General features: G+C 41.9%; 1 protein-coding gene and 1 non-coding gene across 2 annotated transcripts; one reads left to right on the top strand and one right to left on the bottom strand.

The window, feature by feature from the left end:
* Nucleotides 1–821: 821 nt before the first annotated feature.
* On the bottom strand, nucleotides 822–6388 carry LOC133896822 (calmodulin-binding receptor-like cytoplasmic kinase 3). Its single transcript, XM_062337469.1, has 7 exons — nucleotides 5444–6388; nucleotides 4532–4780; nucleotides 3263–3525; nucleotides 2797–2962; nucleotides 2619–2708; nucleotides 1936–2234; nucleotides 822–1270 (listed from the first exon to the last, which is right to left on the bottom strand). Exons 1-7 carry the CDS (start codon nucleotides 5748–5750, stop codon nucleotides 1061–1063), a joined length of 1584 nt encoding a protein of 527 aa, XP_062193453.1. The 5' UTR covers nucleotides 5751–6388; the 3' UTR covers nucleotides 822–1060.
* Nucleotides 6389–7363: 975 nt separating this feature from the next.
* Nucleotides 7364–7501, top strand: LOC133898013 (small nucleolar RNA Z247). Its single transcript, XR_009906033.1, has one exon. It is a non-coding gene; the product is annotated as a small nucleolar RNA Z247 (small nucleolar RNA).
* The last annotated feature ends 8165 nt before the right edge of the window (nucleotides 7502–15666 follow it).

Raw genomic sequence — 15666 nt, 5'->3', positions numbered from 1 at the left:
GTAGAATATCATAAAAACGTTGCAATTTCTATATACTGGTTTCATTTGATCCAAAATGCTCTCCGTAAATTATTGTACAGCCTTGTATTGCATCAACTGAATTACATATTCACAACATTTTCGTAAATAGATCCAGCAAGATTATTTAGAAATGTGAATACTTCTTCAATTCTTGTCGGTACATAGCCAACCTGGAATTTATACCAGCAAGATGCACCAGGGTTTGAACTGCCATTGCCAGGTCAATTAATTTAGTGCTGCTAACTTCAAGAGGCATACCAAGACACTCTCACACTTGGTTAGTTAATATGCCTCCAGCAAGAAATTTTGTACATAGTTGCTAATGTCAATATTCATCACTTGCACTCACATATCGCACATATTACCAAAGAACTTACAAATCAAGATGTAACTCATCGTAGCAAGATGAGAGTTAAACATGTTTGCACATCTGGGCGTACAAAACTAAGATAAGTTGACCTTGACGCTGAATATACTTAAATCAGCAGATAAATTTAACAACAGGGAGTCATTATCTCAACATAATTCCTTGATTTGTGGTATACAATCAAATGCCTACCATGAGAATCAAAGGAAGTTACCATGTTGTAATGTATATTACTACAGTAAAATCCTTTAATATAAAGCTAAAAGAGAATACTTGATTGCCCAGCGACATTGCTTTCCTTGAACAGTGCCTGTAGTTTTAATAGATGTGCATCAGTGGCATATTGTTCCTTTTTTTCTCTCTTTTGCCCAATTAGAGCCTATTTCATTTGATTATATCCTGTTCCAATTCACTTAAATTGTAACAAGAAATGTGAGAACTCCCAGATATACATTCACTAAAAGAATTGTAACTCCATGGAGCACACTGCAAACAGATAGACAAGGAAAATACAAATTGCTGGAGATGCTATCCCACTCTGTATATTGCTCAGACCACATTTGTCAGGTCAGAAACATATTCATAAGATATGCATACAATGGTGCGAAGAATTTGCATGCTTGGGAAGTAGTTGAAGGAAAGCCTTGAAAGAGCTGATATCCTCCATAATCTTCACACCTTCCTGACGCTCTTTCCGTACTCTTTCCTTATTTCCCACAGCTGCTCCCCGACTTCCTTCATAGTCGGACGGTCCTCCCGCGTCGGAGCAGCACACTGGAACGCCAAGCTGAGGATCTTTTCAAGCACCTCATCATCAACATGATCCTCCAGCAACGGGTCCAATATCTCTCTGATGTTTCCTTCATTAAATTTCTTGAAAGTCTGCACAAATATAAAGTTTTTGTACTCAGTTTTCTCAAGATTGGCGAAAGAGAGTGAAAAGCAGATAAATGAACTTATTAAAGGTAATCTAGCTAGTGGTTCTGTTTTCATGCAATTACATATAAAATTAACTGTATTGACACAATACCCAACTGAAACCACTGTGATGTTAATTAGACTCACTGATATGGATGGATTAGGGTAGATGGAATAGCAGGAAGAAACCGGCTAGTCACCCTCCTCTCGAAGGCTCTGACTGCTCTTTAGGGTTTCTTCTTGCTTAATCCTACAGCTTGCCATATGCCTTTCTTTTATAGGCCGGCTCCTAACAACTAGCTAACAGATTCAGCTAAATGATTTTATCTAACAAACCATCTAACAAGCTGACTTACTGACTAACCAAGGATGCTAACAAACCAACCGACTAGCCCTTATCTTCTCTAGATGGCGTGCTGCTGCTGCCCTTGTGCTCCGCTGAACCAGTGGCCCCAGGCCAATGCCCAGTCCCTAACACTCACTCTGTACCAGAGTTGCATGAAGAAGCGTGGCCTTTTATGTTAAGCGCATCCCTTCAACTAGGACAATTGCAAAATTGTAGCTTGACGCTAGCCTCTAATTTTAGTTCAAGTACACCACTGGAAATGAAAGAAGTCATCCATACATACCCATCTGATAGTGATCCTCTCTTCAGGGGTCCGCTTTAGCTCTACAGGTCGGCGAGCAGAAATAATTTCTACAAGCAATATGCCGAAGGAGAAGACATCACTCTTAGGAGTCAGCTGGTACGTTCTCAGGTACTCAGGGTCAAGGTAGCCAGCTGTTCCTTTGACTTTCGTTGATATGTGTGTCTTCTCTGTGTCACTGGGGCCACTTCTTGCAAATCCAAAGTCAGACACCTTGGCCCGGTAGCTGTCAGTCAGCAGGATGTTTGATGACTTCACGTCACGATGAATTATTGTCTTCTCTGTTCACAATATAAAAGTTCTCAGTCCTTCCACAACATCAACCAAAACAATCTTAATTGAAAAAAAACATTGGAACTGGGTATAACCAATGCCAAAGAAAACAAATTATGGTATCTTTAGTCCACATGATGCAATCATATAATTCAGTGGACAAAACATTTCTCCTGAATTAAATGTTTTAATTTCTCACAAAAATTTCATTCAATTCCATATAATTACTGGATAATGATAATGGCATCAGAAACAGAAATATTACTTTGCTGAACCTGCTGGCACATTTCTGAGGCAAAACAGTGGAAACTACTGAATAAAATACAAAAAAGCACATTGCAACGATATTTACACAATTAGGTATGTTGTGAGAAAGACAGTAGATAACCTACCTGCATACAGATGCAGATAAGTAAGCGCATGAGCAACATCGATTGCAATTTCTAGGCGCTGATTAAAATCAAGGACTCTTCCATGTTGACCTGCGGAATGAAGGAACCCATATAAACATTGAAGCTCTTAAAATGAAAATTGAAAATTGAAGAGAACGAAATGGGAAGTACAATTTACCATCCAGATGTTCTCTCAGAGTGCCATTTGGAACGTACTCAGTGATGATAATACGCTCATTTCCTTTATCAGTAAAACCCAGTAACCTCACCAAATTTCGGTGGTCTATCTTAGCAAGCAACTCCACTTCGTTGCTGAACTCGTCTCTCGGACCTGCAAACTGATCCTGTAAAAAGTAGTAAAACTCATTATACGTAGCATAGCAGAAACCAAAAGAACTTGATCCATAGTTAGTTGCCAGGTAAATTACTAGAAGAACTCTAGTAGCTATTGAGCTGTGCTACAAATCAATCATCAAAAAGTTCTAAATTTGATCGAATATAGTGAAATAAACATGAGCAGCCAACATAAGTTGGTGAGGAATGAAATTGAACTCAGGATAGTGAAGCAAGTTATGAATGAGAATAGTCAAGATAATTTAATTAGTAACAAGCAAAAAATAAGACATAAGACAGCATTGAACTACCTTTTTAGCTCTCTTGACTGCAACAACATGGCCATCTGGTAATACAGCCCTGTAGACCATCCCAAATCCTCCTTCGCCTAACTTAAATGAAGGTGAGAAGTTCTGAGTCGCCCTCAGAATCTGCTGGAGAGTTAAGTCGACGGATCCAACTCGAGCTATTTGTGGAGACGGTGCGAATCTAGACGGGCTTGGAGGTATACGGTGTGGGGTCGGTGGAACCTTCTCGGCTGACGTGCTTACTTCAAAGGATGAAATTGATTCAACTGGGAAGACACAACTGGTCGTTAAGGACAATATTCAAACAATATTACAGTGATATATGATATTATTAGTGTCACATTATTGATGAGTGATATTGCCACTAATAGAACAGCAAAAGCCACTAGGTACACATTAGAATTGAGACAATGGCATCCAAGTTTACGTGGTAGCATTTGAAAACTAACTAGATGTCACTCTCATCCAAATCAGCTTACCGTGTTGGAAGATAGCATCGATGGACTAATATGTAAATGAGCTTAGTAGAAGTAGTTGGGTTGGTAATTAGTGAGTATCACTTAGGTTAGAAAATTGGCAAAAACAAATGATAATTCTGAGTTAGTTCAACCTTCATTCAGACTAGATCAATATACAATAACAACAAAACCTTTAGTCCCAAGCTCAACATACCACCAAAAAAAATAAATCGAGTTATCCTGATATCAACAACTGCATAAGCAGCAGTGATTTAAGTTATATAGCCCTGATTTTTCCTAAACTATCATATGTACTCAAATCTTAATAAAATTGACCATTGACTTTAGACTTTGGAACAACTCCACGGAAAATAAATAAATAGCAATATTCACAAGAAGTTGCAGCCCATATCAAAAGAGAGAGCCATCTCTCGAACAATAATGGCACCATCAGGACTAATTTTCTTCCAAGATATAGGGTAAAAGCAATAAGATAAATGAGTGAAACACAAACTGTAAATCTACATCAGTTCAAAATTTTCAAGGAAAGGTAATCTCAGTTTTTTTTCCCTAGTCTAGTACAAGTAAATTCTCATGTACGAACAATGAGTGAACTATACAACTTTTTAAAACATTCAGATCAATTCCCCTTACTACAAAATTAGTCAGGCCTAAGTCAGAACAACCATTGTCTCGTGTGTTTAGACCCTAGCATACCTTGTAGACAATAAGAATTTTTTTTATGAGAACAGACAGTAAGAATTGGTTTTGAGACAGTATTAAAAAAAGAAATGAAGATAAGACATGGACTCACCTGCATTACGCTCAATAGTTGCAGTGTGGTGCCTGCTGGCTTCTTTCCTCTCGGCATGAAAGCATGGAAACATGAGACCGCAGCACAGGAGAATCACACCTGGCACCACCAGGAGATGACCCTCTTTTTCTGAAGAATCATTGGTATGCTGATTATTTTCGTGCAAGCTCATGCTTTGACATGGGTCATAATCAATTTTTGCACTATTCGCTGTGGGCTGCCTCAAAAGCTTCCTTGTTACATTTTGAGCTGAAGTTGTTACAAGAGATAGCAAAACACTATGAGGAGAATGACCGAGCAAACAATCTTTGTCATCTGCAAGTTGCACACTTGCATGACATGTAATAAAATTGGAGATCTTGTAAGAAACAATTAACAGCTATGTCAGAAACAAGGAAAACAACCATAATATTCAGGAAGGTCACAATGCAGGTATTACAGGTGGCATCAGATAGCTATCGCTTTGGTCAGTTCAACACATGGACTGCGGCCATAACCTGACCCCAAAATTTGCATACTTCAATCGAGCATTTCACAATGTTATTGAAGGTATACATTCCTGATTTGTATGCAACTTTGAGGTATATCTGATACCGTATTTCTCACCAATCTACTTACCATTAGGCAATGTATTTTTAGATTCATACTAAAAGATATATATGAGAAAACAATTTTCAGGTTTTATTAAATCCCATCCTCCATCGTTTCTTGTGCATAACAGAACAAACACCGTGTCACCAAATTTCCAGAGATGCACATCAAAGCCATATCTTTCTTACTACTAAAAGAAATTACTGAAGCTGGCATGAACTCCAATTTGCACCATTACTGCAATACAGTACGGGAGCAGTTGCAAGGCTCGCCAAATTATCATTTGACTTAGCAATGACGAACATAAAAGAATCAACTTACCATAGCTTGATTCGCTCCCTTCGCCACAGTACTGCTTCACCGCACCCCTCCACGCATCTGACAGCTCGTCGCAGCGGAGGCAACCGCTCCGGAAGTAGGACCGGAGCTTCTCGCAGCCAACAACACGGTCCTGCACCAAATTCCCATTGACCGACAGGTTGAGGAGGCCACCAGAGGCGCCCAAGACGGCAACTTGCTCGTCTCCACAAGCAGCCCGTGAAAGGGTTGGCTCAGAGGTGGAAGCGATAGCCACAGATGAGCAGCACAGGAGGAGGAGGAGAGAAGGGAGAAGAGCCCATGGAGACATCGGTGCTGAGAATGGATTTGACCATACAACTCAAAAAGATCTCATCTTTGGCCGAGACCATACAACTCAAAAAGATCTCATCTTTGGCCAGCAAACTAAGCTAAGAATCGGAGTTCATGTTTGCTATCATTAACTAAACCGCCCCCTTTTTCTTCACCAACGCAACAGAAAGAACTAATTTCTGACCGCGAGAAGTGGAAATGGAATCGAATTTTATGAAGACCGAGATGAAGAAGCAAGACTGAGCTCTTACACAGAGAAAAGGACAAGAAAGCGAGAGAGAGAGAAAAAAACCAACAGATCAAGCAGGACCGGAGAGCACAAAATCGAGGAGCGATTGGACATGCAGAACAAGGCAAGAAGAAGACAAGAAAATCTGAACTGAGCAAGGAATATATCTATTTATCTATCTAGTAAAGGATCGAGATTTCGAGGTCAATCGGGCGATTAGGTGGCGCACAGATCGGAACGAAGGTGCGGAGCAGCTGGTGAGGAAGGAGAGATGAAAAATACAAGAAAAATATCTATGAGCAAGAGGTGGAGGGTCAAGGCGGAGAAGGCTGGAGGGTGTGAACCGGCGGCGCCGGTAAGCTTCCTTGTGGCTGCGCAGTGGCCACTGGCATGTGAATCCCGATATGCAACCAAAGTGAGGTGGCACGGCAACTTGTAGTGTTTATTCTTTGTATTTTCTTTTTTTTAACACGCAGTAGAAATACACATATATTGTATTATAGAAAAAAACAATGCGGGATGGCATGGTAACCATAGTTTCTAAACGCGTCTTAAGGTTTGGTAATGTGGCTGTCAAATTCTTCTTAGACTTCTTGGATCTTCTTTCTTCATTACACCCCTCGTGCTACATATATTATGAATGTTACCAAGATAAACTTTGAAGTATGTTATGTAGAGATAAGCATGTAGGGTTGTTAATATTTTGATGTAATCTTGTTGTATCTCAACCAACAGGCGATTGCCTCATTATACATAAAGATCCATCCCGAAGTGTTTTGGTGCGGGGATTCAATCTATCTCTTGTTTACTTTCATGGTATCAAGAGCCATAACCTGAACCACGACGTCTACTTCAACTTTATCCACAACAGCCCTTTCCTCCGGTGCACTCACCGCCGGTGGATCATCCTAGTTCCTTGGCATCCTCCCAACTCCTTTGCTCAACCATGTGTTGAACATCAAGCTGACGCGAGAAAATTATCTGATGTGGAGGGCACAGATCATGCCATACTTGTGAGGGATGCAGGTTCTAGAGATTGTCGACGGCACTCTCCCATGTCCGCCAAAGACTGTCACGAAGACTGGAAAAAACGGTGCCACTCAGGAACCCAATCCGAAGTACCTTGTGTGGCTTCAACGTGATCAGATGGTGCTTAGTACTCTTCTGTTGACACCTTCGGAGGGTGTTCTAGGGCAAGTCCTCTTCCTTAGTACCTCTCATGAGGTTTGGACTGCCCTGGAGCTGTTGTATGCATCCACGTCCACAGCACGCGTCATGCAACTACGTGTTCAACTTGCAAACATGAAGAAGCACGAGATGTCCGTGGCTGACTACTTCAACAAAGTCAAGAATCTTGCTGATACCCTCGGCGCCGTGGTTAGCCTCTGATTGATGAAGAAATTATCTCTTATATTCTCGCAGGCCTAGATGCAAATTATGGCCCTCTTGTGACATCTGTGACCACACGGGCTGGACCAATGACCCTTAACGATCTCTTTGGCATCTGATGAGTCATGAGATGCGCTTGGAGAGTTAGAGCCCTAGCCTGCAGCCTGAAGATCACTCGGCAAATTTTGCCAGAAGAGGAACAGGAGGTGATCGTGGTGGCAAGCAATTCTCTTGGGGTGGCAACTTCGGCAACAGAGGGCGCGGCCATGGGCGGCAGAATTCATTTGCACAGTCACTGTCTGGTGGTTCCTCCAATGCTGGATCTGGCTGCTCGCAATGTCAAGTCTGTGGCAAGTTTGGGCATGTGGCCCTAAAGTGATATCATCGGTTCGACCATTCATACCAAGCTGATGACGATAAGGTTGTTGCGGTAGCCTCCACTCAAGCTTTTCTTGTTGATCCCACATGGTACGCTAACATCGGGGTGACGGATCATCTCACCAATGACCTCGACCGCATGTATGTGAAGGACAAGGTTCATGCCGCAAATGGGTTAGGTATGCGTATTACTCATATTGGCCAAGCACATTTTCCTACTACATCTCGATCGCTTCTCATGAAAAATATTCTTCATGTCTCTCAAGTGAACAAGAATCTTCTTTCTGTACAAAAATTCTCTCGTGACAACAACACCTTCTTTGAATTTCATCATGACAATTTTCTTGTGAAGGATCAGGATACAAGGGAAGTTCTTCTTGAGGGTCAATGTTCGGGTAGTCTCTACCATGTCTAGTTGACCAATCCAAAACAGGTGTTCCATGGTGTCAGGATTCCACAAGAATAGTGGTATTGTCGTCTTGGTCATCCTTCATCACAAGTAGTCAAGCAAGTCCTTAGTCAAAATAATCTACCATGTTTGTTTGAGTCGAATAAATCAGTGTGTGATGCCTGTATTGTAACACCCCAGACACCGCGAAAGCCTGAAATGTTACTACAAACTACTCCACTTGACTTGCAAAAATTATAAATTTTTGGCAGCACCTCCTTTAAAATATGATAAAGCGGAAGTAACAACATAGATATAGGGTGCATAAATAAAACCGCACACTAACACATAAGTATCCTAGCAAAACCAATGCATTAAGGCATTAAATTTTTGACCTCCAACAAAGCAAACTAAAACAAGTTTACCGACGCTAAGCAACACTAAGAGATAAACAACTCCAATACTTGCATTATTATTACAACACCACTACTGCATTAATATGTGTGATTATAACGTGTAGAAGTGCTGCTACTCCCATCCCGTCCAAGCAAGCAAGCATCAAGCACCTGAAAAGGTTATTAAAAGGTGTGAGATATAAAATCTCAGCAAGCAAACTGCTTTAATGAGCTATTTAAACTACAAGTTCATTAGACATCAATTTAAAAGAGAGTAACAATAGCATAAAAATAAACCAAGTTAGACATCCAAGATTATCATAAACCTCATCTAAAAAGATTAAACCGCATCCTCATATCTTCTGCAGAGGCATTCGCTTCTCAACATCCACTTCAATAATAGGAAACAATTCAATTAAATACTGCAAAATACAAATGCAATGCAAATGCATGTCCACTGCCTTTACACCCAACAAGGTGTAAAGCTGCACTGTACCCCTCCTCGGGTAACGTACGGCGCGTACCGGTACAAGTCGCGGCCAGCAAACGGCGACATATTACTTCATATAAGGTGCAATGCAAATGAATGCATATGAAACTGTAAATACCACATCACCTCATAGCCTTCATCAACCACATATACCACAATAATAACAATCTTCATGGATATGAGAGCATAAGGCAACATAACCACATATAAACAAGTAATCATGCCTCACCTAATCAAAAACATCAATTAATCAGTTCATATTAATGGATCATGGTTCTGAACATATAATTTAGATGGAGGTAGAATGAATAGCAAGTTAAAGCTAGTAGCAAAGCAACCACTACGTTTACTTGCCTTTTTTCGATACAACCGACAACCTTCAAACACGATCAAGAGCACCACCACCTGATTATGAACCACACATCATCAAAATATTCATGCAATCATGCATATACAATAGGAAACACGATCCTAACACCCCAAGCCATCGCTCAAAAGAGAACCACAAAAACAGCATATACATCCTTCTACCGATAAAAGCAGTAGGGCTTCACATTTTCATATCTTTTTTTTCTGCAATTGATATCATAGCAAAAAAATATACTTTTGGAAACTACACAGCAATGGATAAATCTTTCATGAAGAAATCATATTTTTATCAGGTCAATATGAGCCTCTAATCTGCTGTTGAAAACAACATTGAAAATTGTACCGAAAAGTCTGACAGAAAACTTCACATTTTCCCGTAATTAATACACAAATCTGAAAATTCTAAACATTTCACAGAAGCTATAAAACTTCATTGTCTACCACTTTCGAGTTATAGCTTTTTGTATTTGAAGCCCCTAAGGTGGCCAAAACATGCTCTGAACATGACTGAACTTTCTGACGATGAAATAACAGCAGCAACTTTTAAGAGGCCATAACTGGAGTTCTACTCATCTTATGATAACGTTCTCTACGCAGTTGGAAAGATTATGAAAAACTCTACAACTTTTCTTCATATCGAATCCTAAAATTATTCCAAAATGATGGCAAAAAACTAGTTTAATCTATTACTGTCCAGATTCTTGACAGAGAAAATCAGTCAAGTTGAAACAATGATATATCTCAAACTAAAGATGTTATGAGGGTAATCTTGGTGCCAAAAGAAATATATTGAAGTCTCCTACAACTTTTTCTATGGTAGGCAAATTTATTTCAGAAGCTAACATGCCCAAAAACAACGTTGAACAGGGACTGCACAAAACTGACGGTTTTCAGAACGAGGGTGAAACAGATTTCGACCAAACCTCAACCTAAGCCCCCTCTAAACTCGAGATCTAAACCACAAAATAAACCCAAAAGGAGGGGATTAGGGTGGAGAATCCTCACCTAGGGCAACCAAGAGCAACTTGACAAGAGCTCAAGGTTTTCCTCTTTCTTCTCCTCCTCCTTCCCTTCTTCTTCCCTTCTCCCTTTCTCCTCCTTCCTTTCTCCTTCTTCCTTACTGCTGCACAGACCAACAGCTCCACGAGATGCAGATGAGAGGGGATGGGGAGGAGCTCAGCACAAGGAAAATAGGAGAGGAATTCCTACCTGGGTGAGAGGGGCACCGGCCCCCTTCTTCCTCCTCCTGATCTCCTTCCCCTTCTTTCTTCTTTCCCCCTCTCTTTCTTCCTTCTATGTGAAGTATAGAAGAAGGCAGGGTGGCTGCTGCTATGGGGAGGGAGAGAGTAGGGCTCTAGGGTTAAGAAGAAAAGGATGGTCTCTTTTTTTTTTCTCTTTGAATCTCAAGCATCCAATTCGCAGCTTCATGTTCCGAAGTCCAAACATAACATGTGAGTAGTCAAATGGAATCGTTTCGACGAACCCTACGCATCCGTGGTCTCCGATCGTCCATCCGAGTGACGGGTGAAAAGGTCAACCTTTTGCATCCTCTTTAAAATGTTCGGTCAACACTTATTTATATGATTTTTGGGGCATTACATGTATGCAAGGCAAAAGTCACCAACTTCCTTTCTCATTGTCGAACAGTATCAGTTCTGCTCCTCTTGAGCTTTTCTTCTCCAATGTACGAGGGCCTGCTCAGGCCTTTGTTGGTGGATATAAATATTATGTGAGTTTTATTGATTCATACAGTTGCTTCACTTGGCTCTATCTCATTCATGAGAGATCAGAGGTTTTTCATGTGTTCTTGCAGTTCCAAAAACATGTAGAGTGTCTATTAAACTAAAAATTTATCTCAATGCACACAGATTGGGGAGGTGAATATCAGAAACTTCATGCCTTTTTCCAGGATGTTGGCATATCCCACCATGTTTCTTGTCCCCACACACATCAACAAAATGGCACGGCAGAATGAAAACATTAATATATTGTTGAAACAGGACTTGCTCTCTTAGCTCATGCTCTGTTCCCTTGAGATTTTGGAGTGATGCTGTCGGAGGATGAACTCCATAAGCGGAGATCCGGAGGGACCCCCTTTGAGGTTCGGCCGGGGGGATGATTCTGAATCTACCTCGTACGTGAAATAAATGAGAGTAAATGGATGCAGGTGGGATGGATGATCGGATGCTAGTGGAAATAAATGCTCAAGGGATTTTAGACAGGATTGGATCGCACGGAGCGTAATACCCTACTCCTATGTGTATGCTATAAATGCTATGGGAATGCCTCTCTGAGGATCTCTTGTGTTACAAGGGTTTTTGTCTAAGTCTAGAGCTTTGTGCTTCTTGTTCTTCGTCAGCTTGTTTTGGTCCTGAAGCCCTTGTTCTCTCAACCCGTAGTTCATCATTTTTTCTCCGAGGAGCCCACCCCCTCTTATACCCCGTCGGGGCGGCTTAGCGTGCCTAGAAAAGATGGCATGAGTTCCAATGCACCATAAATGGAAAGCAACCATCATGGGCTGCAATTTGATGTTACGGGGGGGGGGGGGGGGGGGTTGAAAACTCACCCCCGTCCGGTCCTGTCGTCATCATCCCGCTTTTCAGCGAGCGCAGCAAGGAGGGCCCACTGGGCAGCCACCGAGTAGCCCCGCGTGCCCGCCCGGTCAGAGCGAGCCTGACACAGCAGAGCGGCAGCGCGATATGCCTCAAGCCCTGCGATGTTATCCTGAGGCACGCTGGATGACGCGCGATGGGACCCGCCGCATTAGATGTCCCCACGCCTCCCTGCCAGGCAGTGGCAGGGACTGACAGCAGGCGTGGGGGAGTGGTTGGAAGTGACAGGCCATGCTCCCTCTTAAATGCAGCATCGGGCCTCTCACCAATTGACACTTCACCACTGAGCCCTTGTGGGGTCCACCGGCAAGGGGCTTCTCAAGTCCTCGAGGAACTGTGAGTGCTCGGGGCTATGAACAGTAGTCCCCGAGCACTCTCTCCCGAATATGCCTTTTCTTGGTCCTCGGGGAACTCGGGCACTTGGAGACCACTGTTTATGGTCCCGAGCGCCCTCTCCTGGACTGTGTTTGCTCGGGTCATCGGGGAACTCGGGTGCTCGGGGATCACTGTTCATGGCCCCGATCGCCCTCTCCCGGAACTTAGCTTCTCGGGTCCTTGGGGAACTCGGGTACTCGGGGACCACTGTTTATGGCCCCAAGCACCCTCTCCCAGAACTTGGTCTTCTCGGATCTCGGGGAGAAGTCCCCGAGGGAAGGCGCCACGTGGCACTCTGCTGTCCTTGCCTCGGGACTCAGGGACCCCCGGTTCCCATGTCACCGACAGATGCCTTTCTGACTGCTGCTTTCCTGATTAATCAATTGCCTAGCCATGTCATTAATTTCTCTACAGCATTGAAACGCCTGACAAGCACAAAGCCTAATTACACTTTCTTTCGCACTTTTTGCAATGCTTGTTGGCCTAATCTTCGGCCGTGTAACAAGCACAAACTTGATTTTCGTTCACACAAGTGTGTTTTCCTGAGCTACAGTCCCTTGCATAAGGGATAAGTGTTTTCACATCCCATCTGGACGGACCTACATCTCTCATGATGTAATATTTGATGAGCATATCTTCCCTTTTGCTGCCAATAACTCTTAGAAATATTCACCTTGCCGATCACTTGATTCATCTGTTCTCTTGCTCCCTGTGCTAAGCCAATATGATAGTCCTCTTGTGGCTAATCCTTTTGTAGGACCTTCACAGTAAGGGGAAGATGCTATGAATGTCCCTGCTGATAATAATCCAACAATAGGTGGAGCTGCTGGGACCGCTAGATCTAATGCTAAATCAATTCCGGCAACAGGTGCAGTTGATGGTGTTGATGGAGCTGAATCTGAATTAGTGACATCTTCTTCTGAACCTGGTGCAGATGGTACTCAAGATGGTGCTATTATGGCCACTTTAAAACATCCCATGAGAACTAGATTGAAAGATGGAGTTCGGCAGCCAAAACAATGCACTGATGGTACTGTTGCTTGGTCAGTTAACAGAACTAATAGTGCAAGCATTGAGCCCAGGAGTTGGAATGAAGCCCTTGAGCATCCAGAGTGGAAGCAAGCGATGCATGAGGAATACAATGCACTCATGCGAAATAAAGCATGGAAGGAGCAAATGTCATTGAGTGTCGATGGGTTTTCAAACTTAAGACACGAGCTGATGGAACTATTGAAAGATATAAGGCTCGTTTGGTAGCCAAGGGCTTTAAGCAAAGGTATGGATATGATTACGAAGATAACTTTTCTCCAGTTGTTAATCCACTACGATACGACTTGTTCTTTCTTTGGCTGTGTCACGAGGATGGTCCTTGAAGCAGCTCGATATACAGAATGCTTTTCTGCATGGCTACTTGGAACATGAAGTGTTCATGAGGCAACCTCCTGGTTTTGTCAACTCAGATAGGCCATCTTATCTCTGTAAACTTGAGAAGGCATTGTATGGATTAAAATGAGCACCTCGTGCTTGGTATTCAAGATTCGGTCAAAAACTACAGGAGTTGGGATTTGTCGCATCTAAAGTTGATACCTCTCCATTCATCTTTTGACGTCAAAGTGAAATCATCTATTTAGTTGTGTATGTAGATGACATAATTGTTACAAGTCCAGCAATTCAGTTGATTGAGAAATTAACAAGAGAATTGCAGAAGGATTTTGCAGTTAAAGATCTTAGCAATCTTCATTATTTCCTTGGAATTGAGGTTAAGAACAATGGTGTTGGTCTGATTCTTTTGCAGCAGAAGTACATTAATGAGTTACTAGGAAGAGCTAGGATGAGGAAGTGCAAAGCAGTAGCTACTCCCATGTTAGCAGCTGAAAAACTGTCCAGGCAAGATGGCAAGACTTTGAGTACTGATGAGGCGTCACTGTATCAAAGTATTGTTGGTGTTTTGCAATACCTCACCATTACCAGGCCAGACTTGTCCTTCTGTGTGAACAAGGTTTGTCAGTTTGTTCAATCACCCACTAATGTTCATTGGACAGCCGTGGAACGAATTTTGAGGTATCTCAAGTCTTCCATTTCAGTTGGTCTACAAATTCAAAAGTCCACTTCAGCTCTTATCAGTGCCTTCTCAGACACAGATTAGGCAGGTTGCCCTAATGGCAGGAGATCTACAGGTGGTCATGCTATATTTTTTGGCTCTAATCGGGTTTCATGGTGTGCAAAGAAGCAAGCTACAATCTCACGGTCTAGCACTGAGTCAGAATATAAATCTCTTGCCAATGCTACCACAAAATTAGTCTGGCTGCAATCACGTCTCCAAGAATTGGGAGAATTTCAGCATCGGCCACCGAATTTATGGTGTGACAACCTTGGGTCTACTTACTTGTCTGCAAACTCTATTTTCCATGCAAGACTAAACACATTGAGGTGGATTATCACTTTGTTCGAGAAAGAGTGGCTCATAAGCTTTTAGAAATTCGGTTCATTTCTTCGAAGGACCAAGTTGCAGACATATTCACAAAACCTCTTCCCACACGATAGTTCTTGACGATGCGAGACAATCTACAGGTTAAGATTGAGGGAGGGTGTTAACAAGATAAACTTTGAAGTCTGTTATGTAGAGATAAGCATGTAGGGTTGTTAAGATTTTGGTGTAATCTTGTATCTCAACAAATAGGCGATTGCCTATAGAGAGATCGATCCCGACATGTTTTGGTGCAGGGATCCAATCTATCTCTTGTTTACTTTCAATGAAAAATTGGACCAGTGATCCAATTGATCATTACGCCCCTGGTTCATTGCTCATGGGCCCGTATTATTTATTATAAAGTTATTTAGAAATCTGATTGTGGCGGTGTTATATACCATCTAATCTAGTCAAATATGTGTTGCACTTCGTAGCACAAAGATGTGGATTTTTTAAATAATGTTGATTAAGTAGAAATTTGCACTTTGGGTATATTATTTTAAAAGAAATTGCAAAACACAATAGAATTTTGAAAACCTAAGTTGCATTTTTTTAATTTAAATAATATTATTAAAAAAATCCAGCGATGTGTCTAGCCTAGTTGTTTTGCTCAAGTGGATGGGAAAAGGAGCTTCCAGGTTTGATTTTTGCCGGCTACAATGTGTTATAAATCCTTTATACATTGAAGTTTTAGGGCTCTTGTGGATGGGAAATGGAGTTTTTCCTAGTCTTTCTACTATGGTGCTACTACTTTCATTCGCATTCAGATAACCTACATAAATTATTCAGCTTTGCTTTCCTACCGTCCAAGTTTCAAAT

This window comes from Phragmites australis, chromosome 17, assembly GCF_958298935.1.
Source record: "Phragmites australis chromosome 17, lpPhrAust1.1, whole genome shotgun sequence".
NCBI lineage: Eukaryota > Viridiplantae > Streptophyta > Magnoliopsida > Poales > Poaceae > Phragmites > Phragmites australis.
The sequence above is the reverse complement of the archived record's forward strand: the minus strand, read 5'-3'. Positions and strand labels throughout refer to the sequence as shown.